Below are 18,676 nucleotides of genomic sequence, written 5' to 3' on the forward strand. Positions count from 1 at the left end.
TTTGTCTTTCTGTTATTTATTTATTTATTTATTTACTGGGGGGGCAAAGGTTGTTGCAAACACCTCAAAGTAATAAACCCAGGGACACAATGCCAGGTATCTTTTGTAGCTGTAGTACTGTAATGAAATGCTTCCTGCACTGACCTCTTCTCTCTGGCTGTATTAATACGGCAGGGCAGAAAACATCTTAGCTGCCATGACTTTACCATGCCGGTTTCTAGACAGACTAAACAAATATTTATAGGGTTTAGAAATATCTGAATCTGGCAACTGTGGAGACTGAGGTAATATTTTCCTAGGTCCAGAGTGCTTCGCAAGCATTTCCTGGTCAGCCTTCACGCTGAGGCCTGAGCCAGCAGGTGAATATTTCTCCCATTGTGTCAGAGGCACAAACGGAGGCAGCTGCCAGTAAATGGAGTCGGTAGGTGGCCTAGTTCGGGCTGACACGACGAGAAACGCACGGTGCGGCTCTCACCCCAGCGGAGGGTGGAACGCTAACATCGTCAGGGCCCATATGGGAACGGACGTCACGGCGGGGACAAAGCGCGGTGCAGAAACTGCGCGTTGGCAGGAACGGGGATTTTGTCGCAGCAGCCACGCTCGGCCTGGGGATTGGGATTGCAGCCTGGCTTCATGTGTTAAGCGTTCATCGCTTGCCACCTTCAGGCCATGTCTGAGTTCGGTTGTTATGGGGGAATGCCAGGCCTGGTGTGGCCGAATGGTGCTTTTGAGAGACATCTGGGGGTTTTGAGCCATTTTCCCTCGCATCTCCTCCTCCTGGAGATGGGTATTTCAGGCACTGCGAGGGAACCGCTGCGGTCCCTCTGATTTCACACTATAATTCACCCCTGCCAGGCCCCCAGGAGATTTGGGGTAAAAAACAACAATTTCGGTTACATGGGGGGGAGGCGCAGGCCCTGTGTGGGGCTGAGGGCGGCGGCCTGAGGGACGGAGGTGGGGCGTGGGGGCGGGGCCTGTACACGAGGGGCGGGGCCTACGCGGGGAGAGGCGGGGCCTGCACTGGAGGGGCGGAGCTAGCAGTGGGCGTGGTTTGTGTGGGTGGGCGGGGCGGTAAACTGCGCTGCGTCACCTTTGTGCGCGCGGCAGCGCCGCTTCCGCATGGGGTGACGTCATCTGGGGGGGCGGGGCTCGCGTGAGGGGAGGTGGGGGGGGGGCAGGGGGCGGGCGGGGGTCCCCGGGGTCCCCCCGCCGCCATGGAGGGCGGCCGCCTGCCCATCCGCCGCTACCGCCGGGCGCTGGTGGAGGCGGTGAGCCGGCAGCCCTTCCTCATCGTCACCGGCGAGACGGGCAGCGGCAAGAGCACGCAGCTGCCCCGGTACCTCTTCGAGGCAGGTAACGGCCGGGGGAGACCCCCCCCCCCCGAGGCCACTCGGGAGCGTGTGGGGCGGTGGGGTCGGGGTCCCCCCCTCAGCCCCCTCAGCGCCCCCTCAGCCCCCTCAGCGCCCCCTCAGCCCCTCCTTCAGTCCCCTCAGGCCCCCCCTTCAGTCCCCCTCGCCCCCCGTTTCTCTCCCCACAGGCCTGGCCGAGCACGGGGCCATCGGTGTCACCCAGCCCCGGCGCGTCGCCACCGTGTCGGTGGCGCAGCGGGTGGCCGAGGAGCTGGGCTGCGCGCTGGGCACCGTCGTGGGCTACCAGGTGCGCTTCGACGACTGCTCCTCACAGGTAGGGCTGCGGGCAGGGAGCGGGGGCGCTTCGGGGATGCGGGGCAGAAAGCCTCAGAAGAGGTTTTGGTCTCACGTGAGCCAGGGAAGCTGTCGCAGCGGGGTGGAGCTGCGGTTGGGTTGTCACAGAACTCACTTATCGTGGAATTGTAGAATGGCTCGGGTTGGATGGGACCTCAAGGATCACCCAGTTCCAACCCCCTGCCATAGGCAGGGACGCCGCTCATGAGATCAGGTTGGCCAAGGCCCCATCCAGCCTGGCCTTGAGCACCTCCACGTATGGGGCACCCACAGCCTCTCTGGGCAGCCTGTTCCTGTGCCCCACCACTGTGTAATGTTGCCAAACACTTGTGATTGCTGTGTGTAAAGTCGTGTGATACAATCCCAGTGTGTGTGTGTGTCTGTGCTTTGTGAATATCTGACCTGTATTGTTGTAAATAACCAGGACCACAGCTGAAAATCTAATTGAACCTTTCAGGACACTGCCATCAAGTACATGACGGATGGCTGCTTGTTGAGGCATATATTGGCCGACCCCCTTCTCAGCAAGTACAGTGTCATCATTCTGGACGAAGCCCACGAGCGGAGCCTTAGCACTGTGAGTGTCTCCTTCTGGAACGCAGGTGTTGCTTGGTATTGGTAAAGGGGGAATTGGAACTTGTTGGTAAAAATAATACAAATGTGGTACTCTTTCCTTCAAGTCTGCTTTCAACTGAAGATTCTGTAAGAGGTTTACATATTGAAATTACATCTGTACTTAATGACAGAAGAGTTTTACCAAAGCAAAGAACAGGCTAAGTGACTACCTAAAATCTTTCACAGTGAGTCAGTTCCTGCAGTAAGACAAGATCTCAGGATTCCTGACACTGTGTCTGTATGGACCTCTAGACATGTCTCTTTTACTGCTCAAAAAGGTAATCAGCATGGTTCTCAAGGTTTTTGGATGACTTTCTACAGACGTGCTTTATCCTCTTGCTGTTCTAAGACCATAGGGTCACTGCTTGATTCATGGCATGCTGTGTATCCTGAAAATAAGATGCTACCTGTGACCAGTTGAAACTGTTGTAGCCCCTACCATTCATCCCCTCAAAAAAAAGCAACAAGGAAACAAAACAAAAAAAAAAAAACAACACACACAAACAGAAACCAGCATGAAACATCTCTCTCACTGTAAGGCCTAACGTTTTGTAGGGTGTGTATGTGGCTGTGCAAAGAGATTATGGTTTGGGGGTCATGGAGGTATCCAGACTGACCTAAGTGCTGAAAGCTGTCAAATGTCAGTCTGACCCTTCTGCGGTGAGCAGTGTGAGACTCAAGTGACTCAGTCCCTAAGAGACTGTTTTGTGTCACAGGCATTAGGTGGGAGAGAGAGAGTGTGGGGAAGCCAAAGAATTGGCAAAAACAAGGAGTCTATGTCCAGACTGTCCTAAGTAGTGAGCCGTGGGAACAGGGAAAACAACCTACTAGTCAGCCTGGGGAAAAGACACAATGCTTTCTGCATCCCACTTCTGTCCTCAAGCATCTGAGGGTATCACAAGTAAACGAGCTAGAGTGATGTGAGAAGTTACGGCTCCATCACCTGTAACTAATTAAAGGGAGCAGATTTTTAATCCACTGCAATGCAGAGTAAAATACATGTTCTGAAGTGATAACAATAAGTAGTACGACAAAGGAGGGTGTCCACTCAGTCAGGTAACGTATGCTGGATGAAGATAACTTTTTAAAATTGATCTGAGGAAATTGACCTTTCTTGCAGTTGACTTGACCATGAGAGTATAAAAATGAAAAGCAAAGAATTCCATTTATAGGCTGTGAAAAGAGCTGATGAAACATTAATTAAATTACAGAAATCAGTGTTCTTATGAGATGACCAGGCTAAGTGTATGTGTTCTTCTGAGTGTGTAGGCACTGAAGACGTCATTTTCTGTCTTCTGTATATGCATGGCATAAACTCAGTCCCTTCTTAGTTCATCAGACACTTCTAGGATGACTGGGGAACTAACATAAATTGCTTCTTTTTTTTTTTTTCTGCTAGGATATTTTATTTGGTTTGCTGAAGAAACTATTTCTACAGAAGAAACCATCAGGCAGGAAGACGGACATGAAAGTGGTGGTGATGTCTGCCACCCTGGAGGTAGACAAGCTCTCAGAATTCTTTGGACACTGCTCAGTGCTGCACATTCCAGGAAGAAGTTACCCAGTAAAGGAGATATTCTGCAACCTGCTCAGCCCACGGGACACAGGAAGCTCTGCATATGTTACGGAGGTCTGATCTGTTTTACTTTGTGTTACACTCTGTTAGTATGATTGTCGTCTGTTAAAGGCCCCAAGACTCAGCGGCTGGATTGCTGTGTTCTTAGTATCTCAGCAAGGTGTAGGAAATAATTAGTACTATGAGGTCTTTGAAAGTGTGAGGTTCTGTTACCAGCTGATATTGGCTTGTTTGTTGCTTGTTTCAGGCTGTGAAGGTGACATTGGATATCCACTTAAATGAACCAGAAGGTGACATCTTGGTTTTCCTGACAGGTGAGAATCTTTATTTCAACAGCTAGTGGTCATTCCAGGCAAAGTATTTCATTGTCAGCAAAACCAGTACAGCCCTCCAATGGCTTTACAGGTTGTTCCAGAGCGGTAATAGAGAAAGGAAAGTTGCAGACTGACAATCTTGTGAAGTGGTTGTTTCCACAGCATGTTAAGGTATATCCAGGCCTATGAGCCTATCGCTCTGTTTAGTTGTTAATTCGGAAGGAAGAATTTATTTAACTCCCCAAATCTACATCAGGGTATGTGCCAGGCACCGAAAGTGACATACGAAGCTCTTACACAGTCATCTTTTAGGGAAAAGCCATGGTGAGAGGCACTGTGGGAAGATGGGATTGTCACTACCGAGGCTGACTCTCATAAATACCACTTCCTTCTCGCAGCGGGATGGGTGACCACAACGTTGGCAGAAGCCTTGTGCAGAGATGTTGCAAGTGAGGAAGGCAGAGTTGTGGCTAAACAGGTCATTTAAACGCTCTTGTATGTTTTTCAGGTCAAAACGAGATAGAAAAAGCTTGCGACCTCCTTTTCAAGAAAGCAGAGTCTATTGATTACCGGTATGAAGTGCACGATCGATCCATTGAAGGCCTGCTTATCCTACCATTGTATGGGTCAATGTCAACAGGTAAGAGCAAATAATGTCATATGGAACTTAATTCATGTAAACGTTAACTCTAAGACTTGTTACAAACAACATCCTGCACAAGTATTTTTATTGTGACTGCAGAGATGAGATTCATTAACCCTTTTGTTACAAAGTTGTAGCACTATTGTGTGTGTAGGTTTTTTGTTTGTTTTTTTTGTGGTGTTCATAAACTAATGACACTTCATCTTTCTCTGCACTCACGCAATAGCTTCCAGCTAAAATTCATATCCGCTGGAAATGGAAATAGCGGGAATTGCTTCACGTAGTATCAATGTCTCCAGCTTAGGAAGGGGATATTGCAACACTAAAAGTTCAGTTATTGTTTTTAGGGCCTTCACATCTTACTTTCGTTTTATTTTATATGGAAAAGATCCTGCCAGTATATTTTCAAAGTTGAAAGTAGACCTGTAAAAGAAGATTGAAAGAATACAGTGTTACGCAATATAGAAAGTATAGGTTATCAGAGTGAGTCACTGTTTTATTTGGCAGCAATATCACATTTAATTTTGAAGAGTTTAAAAAAAACAAAGGCACTTTGACCTTTGAACACAGGCGCTGTATTTTCAGATGATCTCGAGTGTGATGTTTAAATGTGTGGGTGTGGTATGTAGAATGCCAAGAGGCTGAATAAGCGTTCAGAAGAGCAGGACAGCAATAATTTCCATCTAGAAGTGCTGCTGAGAGAAATGATCTGGGAAAGATCTGCAGAAAGTTCTCATCTTCTTGGAAGAGCAAAATGAAAAGTTGCATAAAAGAAAGCTGTAGCTTCTTCCCTTCTCCATCCTTGCTAGGTGTTAGATTCTGACAGATTTTGTTTTTAATTCCTTTTTTGGTGGTTTCTCAGAGGCCATTGTATTTCAACCTTTTAAATAGAAAGAATTTTAAGGATTTTGATACTTTGAAATTTCATGTCTTAAAAAATCAAATTTCAGGAGAGGGCTGAATTTCTACCTCCTTCTGTTGTTTTTTGGAAATGTAAGTGAATGAAAGGAAATTGCATTTGTTACTTTTTTACATGTTAGAAGAAAACTTGCTGGAAGCATGAGGGGTTTATCTCAATCTTTTCATGTTCATCTTCACTTGCTCTGATATGTTAAAACCCTTCAAATCCTTCTTGAAGATTCCATTAAGACCAGGTGACATTTGTTTTTCCTAGTTCTGTGTTAGGAAATATCCAGGAGAGTTGGTCTTTCCTGATCTCAAAATCTTCTTGAATAGGCAAACAATAAAGGGTATATTCTCTGTTTCCTGACATATGCTAAAATAAGACCTAATCTATATTTTGAAATGTTTTGTGATGCCTTTTCTAATTTCATTCAAATAAATTTCACTAAACGTTAGAGTTTGTCTAGTGTTAGATGATTTGATATCACTGTTTTACTGACTGCCTGCCATTTCAGATCAACAGAAAAGAATATTTTTGCCAGCTCCCACAGGCATTAGAAAATGTGTGGTATCCACAAACATCGCTGCAACATCTCTGACAATTGAAGGAGTCAGGTATTGTTTCCTATCCTTTATAAAAGCTGTAATAGAGAGAATAATTCAGAAAGTTGTCCTAGATCTGGAAAAACTCATCTGACTTCCTTCTGCTTCCCTACCCATCTGGTAAATTGCCTGTTGCCTTCTTTGTCCGTGTAGTGGGTAAATGAAATACCTCAGCTGCTATTGTGTAGTCTTACAAATGACTAATGTTGCTGGAACCTAATTTGAAATCAGATCAGCTCCCGTAAATCAGCATAATCTTGCTGGGTGTGGGGAGGTGTTATTTGTAACATCCTGTAGACCAAATTGTTGCGGGGCTACAGCTGGCCAGCAAAGTGCAACTACCTCTTTGCAGCAAATGTAGGGCAACTGTGTTACTGCTCTGATCTTATACACGTGTGGCATTTGCCTGTCTGTCTTTTGAGGCCTCTGTTATTGTCTTCTCTGACAGAGTATGAATCTTTTTCAGGTACGTAGTAGACAGTGGATTTGTGAAGCAGTTGAATCATAACCCGCGAGTTGGCTTGGACATACTGGAGGTGGTTCCCATTTCAAAGTAAGTTTGAAAAAGGTGATTTGCTTGGTGTTTCTGGGAGGTGCTCTGACAAAATTGTGTTTCAGGTGCTCTTACAAAAGAGCATAAAAAAAAAGAGGGAGCACAAGAGGAAAGTGGGGTCTTTTGAGGCTTCGTAATTCAAAGGTATTTTGTTTGCTGCACAAAAAGTTGTTCAGAACATGTAATTTCTTATCAGAAATTACAGGCATTAAGGAGGAGCTGACAATGTATTGTCTGTAGTCTGGACAGCGGCTCACATGTTTGCTCAATACAACAATCTGATTCAGAGAGGTTTAAATTAAAAAAAATCGTCCTTTGAATAGAAATGCTTCTTCATTCTGCTGTTCCTTGTATAGCTGGATTTCTCAGCTGCTGCCCAATATATTAAATCTTCCATCTACAAGCATAGAAATAGATACTTGTTTTTATTACAGTGTGATGCTTCGGTTAAAAATGGAATGAATTAAGTTTGTGCTTTTTCTTTTTTTGTTGTTGTTTTGCTTTTTTTTTTCCCCTTGCCTTTGTGTGTTGGCAGAAGTGAAGCAATGCAGCGAGCTGGCCGAGCTGGCAGGACATCATCTGGAAAAAGCTACCGGCTATACAGCAAAGAGTTCTGGGAGCAGTGTATGCCTGATCACACGGTCCCAGAGATCAAGAGAACCAGTCTGACATCTGTGATCCTGACCTTGAAGTGCCTTTCTGTGCATGATGTCATAAGGTAACCTCCGTGGAGCAGGGGGATTATCACTTTCTTCCTGAGGTCTCAGAGGCAAAGCAGCACGGGCGCCAAGAGCCTATTGGCAGGAGGCAGGATTAGGTCTCTGGCCAACTGTGACGGGACGATACAATCAGCTTGTCAGCTTTTCTGCTGTTCTTCTCAGAATCTTTAATGCCAGATGGGATCTTGAGCCCAAGTTCAGTGCGAGGTTCTGCCAAAACTACCTCCTTATCTCTGAAATGAATAGTGCTCCTTTGAAATACTGATAGCACAAAAGCTAGCTCTCCGTGGAACTGTTTAAATTTAGGGTGAATCACGCAGAAAATATAGCTAATCTTTTCATAGGCCGTGCTGGGTCTGCTGTCGTAATTCTACATCACGAAGCTGTGTATTTAGTAATATGCCCATATACGGAAGATGTTTGTGCACTCTTTGGTCAATAACTTGTACTGGAAGCTTACAAAAGTATTTTATTAAATATGAACATTTTTTAAATATATGAATATTGTTTAAATATAAACATTTTTTACTATAGATTTCCTTATTTGGACCGTCCTGAAGAGAGGCATATTTTGGAAGCTCTCAAGCAACTTTACCAGTGTGATGCTATTGACAGGTAAAAAATAAAGGGGTGTAGCCACTGCAAGAATTTAAATTTAATGGTTCAATTGTTGTTAATGAGTTGTTCACTTGGGCTAAAGGACTTTCCCCAGCAATAAATTGTTTCCTCATTTGACCAGGAAGTTAACTACTGGGTTTTAATATACTCATTGTAAAAATAGAATTAGAGCATAGCTTAGGACTTGAGAGAGAGATTAATTTCTTCAAGTTGTCCTAGAGTTCCTCAATAACAACTTACAAATTCAACTCTCTGTGCTGTAGTTCCTGATAGGAGATCCTAGATTGATGTGACGAAGGAGCTTATGCACTGGCTGTGAGACCCATTGGAGAACTCAAGACAGGAAGGGAGATCTTATCCAAAGCTTCCAGGAATTCTTCTTGGGGAAAAAAATAAAAAATAAAAAAAATCTTAAGCATCTGAAACACTTAAATAGCCTTGCCTGCCATGAAGTAGGCACAGGCAAACCGGAGAAAGGTGAAAGGTTCTTCTGCTAGTGACACTCGCTTTATGCCTCCAGCACCTGTCTGGGCGCACGCAGATTGCGGTATTAGAACAGTTCAGAGGGCAGCATTTATTTCCTGCTCTTTATCCATATGGTGGCTAACACTGTGTGCTTGTTCCCATTTACATCTAAATGTAGTATTGTTGAATCTGTTTTTTGTTGTTGTTTTTCCTGCAATAAGGAGAGGCCACGTGACAAGACTGGGTGAATTCCTGGTGCAGTTTCCCCTCCCTCCTAACCTGACCTGTGCTGTCATAAAAGCCGCTTCTCTTGGCTGTGAAGATATGCTGCTTCCCATAGCAGCCATGTTGTCTGTGGAAAATGTTTTCATTCGTCCAGGTAGGAAGCCCCTTACCTCAAAGCAGCCTTGGGAAGGTGGGGAATTCAGCCTGGACAGGGACACCTCAGACAATGTCTGGGCAGCACACACAGCTTCACCTTTAACGCTTTAAACAGCATTTATATTGCAGTGTGAGGAAGATTCCTCACGTGCAGTGCCTTGTCTCCCAGAGAAAGATCTGTAGTGAAGAATGTTAAGATTTGGGCAAATATACATGTGCCCGTATGCTTTTAGAGCTTTCTGTGGTCTTGGAGTCAGGACATTTTGCACACTAGGAATCAGACAACAGCTATTCCAAAGGCTTCAAGATAGCGTTGAACTGGTTTGTGTTTGTCCCAGGGCTGTGAGCTGTAAAGTAACATCTGGGTGAGCTAATGGAGCGCTGAGAGGTCATAGGAGGGGGGCTGTGCTTTGGGGTGAGGGGGGAAGGAACACACCACAGCAGATGTTTTGGTGGTGGTGTCTGCTGTTGGTCTAATTATAAACCAGAGGAGCGGATTAATTAAATTTTAAGGAATGGGGTCACCTCTGGATGGGTTTCTGTCTTCAGTAACACTGAATAGGTAAAGCTTTTAAGTTAGTGTGAGAAGTTCAACTTGTCACTGCCTCCATTTCCAGTGTTTTTTTCTGGCTTTATGGAAATGTAATTTTGCTGGCATTCCAAGGTAGCACCTCTTGATAGTAGTAAACCCAGTTTCCCATGTCCTCCTTCCCATCTCCTTTTCCTTTCTGCCTGATTCCCCAGCACGCCTGCCCACCCCCAGCTGAGAAAAGACTGTATGTAGCACGATCTTTGTGGGAGACCTTTGTCCATTCAAGTCACTCATTGGCTTTTGTCCAGTTATCTCTGTAGTCTATTAACTGCGCCTGTTAGTGCAACAGCTAAAGGCACTGCTGATAGTGCTGATAGCCTGGATTCTGCTCTTGGGTCTTTCCCACTGCCACAAATGTGCTTTTGTTTTCCCATCCTCCATCTGGCAATATGCACTTGTTATCTGTTCAGCTAGCTAGAGCACACGTTTGTTATTCTCCAGCACACAAACACATTAAAATTATGACACAAACACAGAGACTTGCCATTTTGAAGACACTTGTTTGTGTGTGATACGTGTATGAACGGGCCCCCTTCCTTCATCAGTGTTACTTGTAGTACCCACAAACTTCTGATACCTGCAGTGCAGCAGAAATGCAATACACTGACCTCTGCAGCGTTATCCCTCTCTACCAAGGGAGTACTCAGAACTTAAAATAACACTTTGGAAATGTGTTTGCCTTTATTAGTACATTCCTAGCATTTAATGAAGGCAAAGTCCCACTAAATTCATGGATGACATTTTCTTCTAGACTTTTTTTTTTAAGTCCTCCATCACTATTGTACCTCAGTAGTAGGACATACGCTGAGTTAAACAGCTTAGGTGCTGTGATGATTCCAGCAGTCTTGCTTTTTTCCCTCAGGCAGAACTTTCACTTGATCTCTGTGAGCTGTTTAGGGTTGCTGTTCCTTTATCATTCCACGTTGGCATCTGAATTGGTTGTGAGAGTAACTTTTCTTAGAGACTAGAAATCTCCATCCCTACGGCTGACTGATGGGATTAATTACAGATTTAATAGCATCTACATACTCTTGTTCAGCAGTAGCGGAAAGGGGGGAAGAACTGTAACTGCAGCTGTGGAGGAGAGACAAATCTAAAAATAACATGAATAAAGATACAAGACTGTCAAACACACTTTGGAGATGTGCTAATAAAAGATAAAGTAGGAGTGGTAAATAAAAATGACTTTGTTAAAGTGAGGTATAACTTATTTCCTCAGGTGATCCTCAGAAGCAAAAGGAGGCAGAACTTCAACACCAGGAACTTTCCTCACAAGTGGGAGGTTGCAACGACTTTGCAACCCTCTTAAATATTTTTGAACAGTGCAAAACAAGGTATAAACTGATTTCTGTACAGTAAGTGGTTTTGCGTTGCTCATTAACTCCCACCTGCAGATGGTTTTTGAATATATTCCATATACGTACATGTCTGTACTTACTCCTAACTGCAGATTGATTCCTTATTGTGATCTGTAATTTCTATCAAGACAACTATTATTTAAACTAACAAAGTATCTGGCTGTGTAGGTTGCCTTCTTTGTACGACTATAACAAAAAGTAGAGGCAACTTTCTGCCTTCAGTTTACAAAGGGCTTCTTCATAATGCAAGTATTTGTGTTCTCAGCAAGTCTCCTTCAGCTTGGTGCCAGAAATACTGGATCCATTGGAGAGCTGTAAAATCTGCTTTTAGTGTGGAAAAACAACTTCGGGAAATAATCAGTAAACTGAAACAGGTGAAAAATACTTCTTGTATATCATCAAGTTATGCTAGTTTGTGTTTAAGACGTGTCCTGGAGTACTGACCCTTTGCCAGATGGCTGCTGCCTTTCTCCAGCAGAAGCTAATACACTTAGATATTTATTAGAGCATCCTTCCTGTAGCTTGTGTAACTAACAGGTATGGTGGTGGTAACAAGCAGGAAGGAGGGTTTAATTCCTTTCCTTATGGTTTCTGCAGGGTGAGAAATCTGGAGTTTAAAAGCCATGGGATGGAGGGGGGTATGTACAGTTTTTTTTCTTTAGCAAATACCCTGGTTATTTTTTTTTAATCCAGCTGCCAGACTTCCCTAAAGAGACATTTGAAGGCTCTAGAACTGAAATACTAAGGAGATGTCTGTGTGCAGGATACTTCATCAATGTAGCTAGGAGGTAAGTAATAAAGTTTCCATAAACTGAATGGAAAATATATAATGCAGATTTTAAAGGATGTAGTTGTATGTTGAAACAGAATAGCAATATTGTGCTGTTACAAAAGTGGCAGTTACAGCTATAGGTGGTGGTTCTGGGCAGGGCTAGTAGTCTGCCTCCTGGCTCCCATGATGTTCCTGAGCAAGTTGCTTACATCCTTGGAACAGTACTTTTTCTGTCTATTAAATGAACTTGCAAGCTGCTGAGTACTGCCAGGTACTAAGCTAAAGCACTTCGAAGATGTCGAATTATCACGGCAGTCAAAAACTACAGTCCCAAACCCTGTTTATCATCGTGCTACGTCTGCAGTACTACTGTGGTAAATCAGACAGATGTACTTTATTCATCACCTGTTTTTTGCTCTTAATTCTGGAAACATTTTCCCTTGCTTATATATCTGAATATTTTCTGCTATGCTGCAGAATTGCTTAGTTTGTGTTGCTGTCTAATCACAGCAAAGCATGTTTCAGTATAGTTTTTTTCACCAAACTTTTAGATCTGCAGCCAGGACCTTCTGCACGATGGATGGACACGGCAGCATAGTCTATATCCATCCTTCATCTACAGTAAGTTGCCAACTTCTATTAGTAAAGTAGCAAAGGGTCTGTAAAAGGAATAAGAGTCCTTGTAAACTCTTCCTTTTGGTTTGACTTACGCTAACTTATGGCCAGGAAGAAAACTGATGTAGTGTCACCTAGAGCATAGAGCATATTACTCATTTTGAGGCTGGGAAGGAGCCTTATATCTTCAAAACTGGTAAATTTAGGGTAATGTCAGCTTTACCTCACTCTTGCATATGAAGCTTTGGAAGATGCAAGTGGAGGGTGCTCTGGATTTTTTAACGGTTCTGAACTAATCTTTGTATTTCTAAGCTATATAACCAGGAGACTCGACTTGAGTGGATCATCTTCCATGATGTCACAGTGACATCCAAAATCTACGTCCGGACAGTGTGTCCTGTTCGCTATGAGTGGGTCAAAGACTTGTTGCCTAGATTGCATCAAATTGATGCATATGAACTGAGCAGCGTGGCACGGGAAGAAGTAACTGAAGAGGAAATAACCAAGTGGAAACATAAGGAGGACCTTAAAAGGCAGTGTGGTAAGCATAATACTTGTATTTCTGTCACGTGTTATTTTCTTCGGTATGTTGAATATGTGTGTGTGTATTGTATCATGGAACACATTCTGGATGAGTAGGTGTTAATCTGGATGTGCTTGGCATGTTTGATATGTGTTGGTCTAGCCGTTTTCTTGTCTTATTGCAGCTCTTTAATCCTTTTTGTACCTTGGCACTGCGTGCAGTGCTGTTTTCCTACTGGTTCTTGCAGTGCTTTCTCTTCTGGTTTATTACACCTGACAGAACTTCACCAAGAGTGGAATAGAAGCATTTTGGGTCTGTTCTTTAAGTTTGCAAAGGGTAGCAAGCCATAGAAATTATGAGCTGATAATAGTGACCTGAGAGAGAGAGTGCCTAAGGGCTATTAAAAAAAGTAACTCACACTTCAGTGAATGTCTTTCTGACAATTAATTTAATGCCATAGGTTTAAATAAATTGTCTTTTAATTAAAACTGGGGTATGCTAACTGATCTGGCTGCTTGACATTCTTTGGATTCTTCTGTCAGCAGGTTTTGTAAAGCAGCCAAGTATTCAAAGGGCCTCTTTACTACAGAACTCACCCTTCCAAAATTTTAATGTAGTATACAGCCCGGCACTGGTAATAGAGTTTTCTTCAATTTCCTTAATGATGGAAAAACTGTAGACTCTTGTTCTCAGAACGGCATCTGTTTCTCTCCTTTGTAATTGTATGAAACAGCCATTTTAAATCATAAAAGTACGAATTGGATTTGATTATAAATTTGCTGGAAAGGATATTTGAATTACTGGAAAACAGAAGGGACCCTCATCTATTTGTCTGAAGTCTGGGGATCTGAGTTTGTTTTTCTTTGTCCCCCTCAACTTTTTGACTTTACCAGGCAATTGTAAGTGAGCTTGAGGTTGTCCTTGCAAATGTTGTGTTTCTCCTTATAAAAACAGGTATTCAACTAGCTGACAAACGCTTAGTTTAGTGCTCTGTGGAAGGGAGGGTTGCAGCATGAGCTGAACTCCTAACCTGACTCCAAGACAGAACAATCCTAGCTGCTTCATTCACGCAATATGTAGACTCTTAGAGTCTTCTAATTATTTTATTATTTATTTTGGTAAAGCGGGAAATACTTGCACAGTTTTTCTTTGCTTCTGGGAGAAACAATTCCAAGGTCTCAGCTCAGTGGGTGCAAGAGAAAACATGCATTTCTAAGGGTGTGTGAGACGGTGTATTGACTTTTCCCACTGCTTTATCTGTGTGTTCTTTTCCCTCTTCCTCCTATCTCCAGAAATTTCTGAAGATATTCTAAACTTTTTTTTCTGTTCCCACTGCTGTCTTCTTCCTGCCTAAACCTGAGTATGAGACATGAAATTTAGGGAAGAAATGGGTGCATGGAACAGAAGATGCATCTGTTGCAATAAAAAGCAAGATATACGTTTGGGGGTGGGGTGAGCCCAACTGCAAATATTGACATGGGATTTAAAGTATGATTTATTTACTTTTTCCCTCCTCTTTGGTACAGCCTGTCCTCTCTGAAACTCATTTGAATGGCTGACTGGTAGTTGAAAAACATTTGGAATTCTGTCTGGACGTTTTACAGACTGGGGGAATTGTAATGATGTTGGCTTTTTTTGTTTTTGACACGGAAGAGTATATGTCTCTCTTTCCTTTCCCCCTCCAGAAGGAGTCAAAGACAACCCTGCAAAGAAGCTGGAGAAAAGGAATGATGATAAATCAATACAGGATGCCCGAGCTCGCTATCTTGAGAGAAAGCAGCAAAGAGCACAGGGTTTAAGTAGCCCGTCGAACGAAATGGGCTGATGCTCATGGCTGGTCTGCTCCCAGGAATAGGAAAGGCAGCGTGGTACAGTTGTTCTGGGTGTGTTTGCGTAATGCAGGATGACTGACTAGAATGAGGGAGAACTTCTGCTTTGTGGTACGTTTGGCTGCCGAGGCGTACAGACGTGATCCTCATTGCTGCATTCTGCAAGGAAAAGTTACCAAAATGAATTTTGTTGCCACGTGTCACAGGCAATAATTTCGTGGCTTCAGCTGTGGGTGAAGACATGATACCTACCGTGGTGCCAATTCTGTGGCATTCAGTTGACTTAGAAAGGGCTCAGTGCCTTCATTAATAAGATTTTCTTAAAGCTTTTTTTTAAAGGAGCAGAACTGTCCCTTTTTATTCATTTTACTTTGTATGGCTATGGCTATACAATCCTTATGCTTATCTGATGTTCAGGAAAAATGTGTAAGGAGTGCTCTTTTAACAATGGAGCCATCTTGATCTAAATTCAAAGGAACGTTTGCCACGTGCATTCTCTCTTACAGATGTTCCTACTGTGTACTGTGCTGTACCATGTACGGTGATGGTTCTGAGCGAAGATGTCTTTGTATGCAAAGTATTTTGTAAATGTTTTCACGTTTTTGCCAGCAATGCATAATTTTTGTCAGGGATGACTTAGCACTGTGCGGAGTTCTCCAGTTGGCAGAAAACAGCCAGGTGCCATCCTGCAGTCTGTCAGCAGGCCTGCTACCCAGGGGGATGCTCTTCTGATTTTGGTGGCTGATATTTTTAAACTGTGTGGATTTTGCTCTGAAGAAGTCTGTTTCTAAGGTATATAAAGAACGTATAAAGAAATGCTACCTTGTTATATATTTGTGTGGAGGGGGAAAAAAAAGCTAAAGCCTTGTGATGCTTAGTCATCATAAAGCTTCAGGGGCAAGCTTGCCTCTCTTGCTCTCCATTTGCAGTAAGTCACCTTTTGTATAAGAGTTTCCCCACACCAGGAACCCCTCGTGTCATTTCTCAAGCCTCAGTTGGGTGCAGCTGCATCTCCTCCCTTTGCTTTTCAGGTGACTAGCGGGCTGCTGAGGTGATGTTAGAAGTAAGTGCTAGCCCCGCGTGTAAGATATGGAGTATTTTATCTCTGTGCAGGCTGTGGCCCCATCGTTAGGGCTCAAAAGCCTCGGGCTTCCCTGAGGGGCAGCGTGGAGGCGTGATTCCTCACAAGAGGAAGCAGCTGCGCTGTGGGGCCTCGCTTCTGGGCCTGTACCTGCAAAATGTGCCTCTTAAAATAAATGGAAAGGGTGAGGGCTCAGCTCCTAAAGGGCACCTGGCAGCCAGGGGCCTTTGGAGAAGCTAGCGGCTGTTCCTTTGCTGAACCTGGAGCCTTTTTATTAAAAATAATAATAATAAAATTTAAAAAAAAACGCAAATAATGGCAGCTTTCCCTCAGGGTGTATTTATATCCCGTCACCTGCACCCCCCCTAGCCTCTTGCTGGTCACAGAGCACCTCCTGTCCCCCCGTGATGCTTTTTTATCGTTTATTTCTGCTTATTTTTCACTCGGAGCACTGGGGGGGGGGGGGGGGGGGGGGGCGGGGGGCGGGCGGCGGGGCCCCCCCCCCCCCCCCCCCCACCGCCCCCCCCCCCCCCCACCCCCCGCGGAGGGCCACGGCGGCACCTCACGGAGTCACCTTGCCCCCGGCACGTGACCCGCCGGGGCGGCGAGCGCGGACCGGAAGTGACGCAGCCGGCCCTCGGTCGCATGATGTGGCAAAAAAAAAAAAAAAGCCGTGGGGGGCGGGGGGGAGTGCTCAAATAGTCCCTTCCGGCGGCGGATCCTTCCGCCGCTCCCATTGGCCCCGCGGAGGACGCGTGACGCAGCCGGGGGAGGTATCCGTCCGCCGGGCCGGCGCTGTTTAAGGTCGGTGCCGGGCAGGTGAGGGCCGGCCCCTTCCTGCCGCCGCGGGATCCTTCCGCCGGCGGGGGCAGCTTCCGCCCGGCCGCGGCTCGCCGCTCGCGCTGCCCCGCTGCGCTCCGCCATTGCCAGGCTCCCTCCTCCCCCCCCTTCAGCTGAGGAGGCGCCGCCGCCGCCGCCAAAGCCGGGCAGGCCTCGGAGCGCAGCCGCAGCCCCGCCGCCATGGCTCAGATCCTGCCCATCCGCTTCCAGGAGCACCTCCAGGTGAGCGAGGGCCGCTGCCCTCGGGCGGGCGGAGGCCGCGGGGCCTGAGGCGGGGAGGGGAGAGGAGGCCGCTCCCTCACGGGCCCCGCCGCTCCCTCACGGGCCGGCCCCGAAGGGCACCTTCCGTGGGGGGAGGGCGGGCTCGCGGCCCGCTGGGCCCTGAGGAGGCCTCGGGGCGGGCATCCAGCCCTGGGGGAGGGAGGTCGCGGCCTCTCCGGTGCGGCGGGAGGGGGGCAGCGGGAGACCGCCGGGCCTCCCCTGTGTGGGGGCGAACCTCCCCCCCCGCCCCGGCCTGCGGTCTCCGGGTTTTTGTCGCCGTCGCCGCTCCTGGCGCCGCTTTCCGGAGAGGCGGAGCGCGGCGGCAGCGCTGCCGCAGGCTGGCCCCGCAGTACGGCTGGGGCAGTGCGGGGCCGAGCCGCCTCCGGTGCCTGCCGGCTTCCAGGGCTGGGTGCGGGCAGGGTGGCGGCGGGCCCGAGCCGGATGCTGGGAGATCGCAGCCGAGCGAGCCTTCGGGTTCGTCAAGGCGGCTTTGGGCAGGCGCCGGGGACAAATCCCGAATTTGAATAACAAATCCTGGGTTTGGTTGAATTTGAGAGGTCCTCTCGGCGCGCAGCCGGTGGCTGTGGGTGAAGCTGGAGCACAGGGAGGGGTCTGGAAGCGGTGACACGGTTGTGCAATGTGCGCTTGGCATCTGACGGGTGCAGGGAGAAGCGCTGTGAGCCGGGCTTCTCCTCCTGGCTTCCTGCACCTCTGGTGGTGCTCAGCTTGTCCTCGCTGCTGAGGAGAAATTTTTGCGGAGAACTCACATAATAAAGGTTACATTGATGTGTCTAAGTTGGGTCTTCTGATGTCCAGCTTCTGGCAATCCCCCTGTAGCCCCAGTTCCCTGGGATGTCAGCTCACGTGTGTGGCTTGTGGCTGGCTGGGGCAGGCACTAACGTGCTTACACGAAGTGCAGTGACTTCTTTCCAACCCCCCTTGAAAGAGCTTAATTTCTAGGCACCTTGATAAAAGAACCCTTGCAAAATACTCATTTTGTTGTGTGAATTGCCACAGCCGTGATGTTATTTTACAGTGAAAAAACATTATCTGCTGGCAGCAGCAGAGCCTAGAGCTGGGTGTTGGGAAGGTTCTGCTGTTCTGGGGTGAAACTGAGCTGGGGGTAGCCCAGCTCCTAATAAAGCATTGTGCAGCATGTCTACGATGCATTATTAAAGATACAAACCCTGCATGTGCCAGGGTGCCAGGTCTCCAATGCCATGAGCACAATTACATAATGAAACTCATCTGCTGCACGCCAGGAGTGCTGATAGGTTTCGGGCCAGCGTGGTCATGGGACGTGCCTGCTTGGCCTGAGGAAGTTATCTACTCCTGTCCCATCTAACAAAGAGTATTGATTTAAGCAGTTTTTTCTACAACTGCCTTTGTGAGCTGCTCGTTATAAGGCTTGGTGTCCTGCCTTCTGAGCCTGCGTGCACATGGCTCTTGCCCATCATGCTCCAGTTTGGTGCAACTCCAGAGCTTCCTCTTTTTGTTTCATTGAAAAAACTCGGAGGAACTTGCCTTTTTGGGGGTGCCTTTTTCATGCTGAAACATCTGACTTGCTGTTGGAGTCGACTCTGAGAGCAGAAGTGTTGATATCGCAATGTTTTTGCTGTCCGGAACAGCTTTAGCGTGTTTCCGTCTGCTCACTGGAGTCCTGATGGATCGAGTAATGCAATGTCTTGAGCTGTGCCTGCCCTCCATCACCT

The 18,676-nt window shown here is 46.4% G+C and overlaps 2 protein-coding genes across 4 annotated transcripts in view; both read left to right on the top strand.

The window, feature by feature from the left end:
• The first annotated feature begins 1,159 nt into the window (after positions 1 to 1,159).
• On the top strand, positions 1,160 to 15,603 carry DHX40 (DEAH-box helicase 40). Of its 2 annotated transcripts, none has more exons than XM_035343256.1 (17): positions 1,160 to 1,353; positions 1,538 to 1,683; positions 2,161 to 2,280; positions 3,718 to 3,948; positions 4,142 to 4,208; positions 4,717 to 4,848; positions 6,270 to 6,369; positions 6,824 to 6,910; positions 7,446 to 7,628; positions 8,164 to 8,244; positions 8,934 to 9,091; positions 10,905 to 11,019; positions 11,309 to 11,417; positions 11,737 to 11,831; positions 12,367 to 12,436; positions 12,743 to 12,971; positions 14,642 to 15,603. In XM_035343256.1, the coding sequence occupies exons 1-17, from the start codon at positions 1,215 to 1,217 to the stop codon at positions 14,776 to 14,778; spliced, it is 2,199 nt and encodes a 732-aa protein (XP_035199147.1). In that variant the 5' UTR covers positions 1,160 to 1,214; the 3' UTR covers positions 14,779 to 15,603. The 2 variants fall into 2 exon arrangements, with proteins under 2 accessions (XP_035199147.1, XP_035199146.1); XM_035343255.1 differs by having other exon boundaries at positions 1,161 to 1,353; positions 14,639 to 15,603.
• Positions 15,604 to 16,658: 1,055 nt separating this feature from the next.
• The window catches only part of CLTC (clathrin heavy chain), a 30,988-nt gene continuing 28,970 nt past the window's right edge, over positions 16,659 to 18,676 (top strand). The window contains exon 1 of one of the 2 annotated variants that reach the window (XM_035342900.1): positions 16,659 to 16,925. In XM_035342900.1, the coding sequence (XP_035198791.1) occupies positions 16,884 to 16,925 (42 nt within the window). In that variant the 5' untranslated portion in view covers positions 16,659 to 16,883. The remainder of the gene's footprint in view (positions 16,926 to 18,676) is intronic. The other variant, XM_035342901.1, reaches the window with a different exon arrangement.

Source organism: Oxyura jamaicensis, chromosome 19, assembly GCF_011077185.1.
Source record: "Oxyura jamaicensis isolate SHBP4307 breed ruddy duck chromosome 19, BPBGC_Ojam_1.0, whole genome shotgun sequence".
Lineage (NCBI taxonomy): Eukaryota > Metazoa > Chordata > Aves > Anseriformes > Anatidae > Oxyura > Oxyura jamaicensis.

Coding starts and splice junctions, on each gene's coding strand:
- DHX40 (XM_035343255.1), top strand. CDS start 1,215: ATGGAGGGCGGCCGCCTGCCCATCCGCCGCTACCGCCGGGCGCTGGTG. Junction 8,245..8,933: donor CAGTGTGATGCTATTGACAG/GTAAAAAATAAA, acceptor TCCTGCAATAAG/GAGAGGCCACGTGACAAGAC. Junction 12,972..14,638: donor GGACCTTAAAAGGCAGTGTG/GTAAGCATAATA, acceptor TTCCCCCTCCAG/AAGGAGTCAAAGACAACCCT.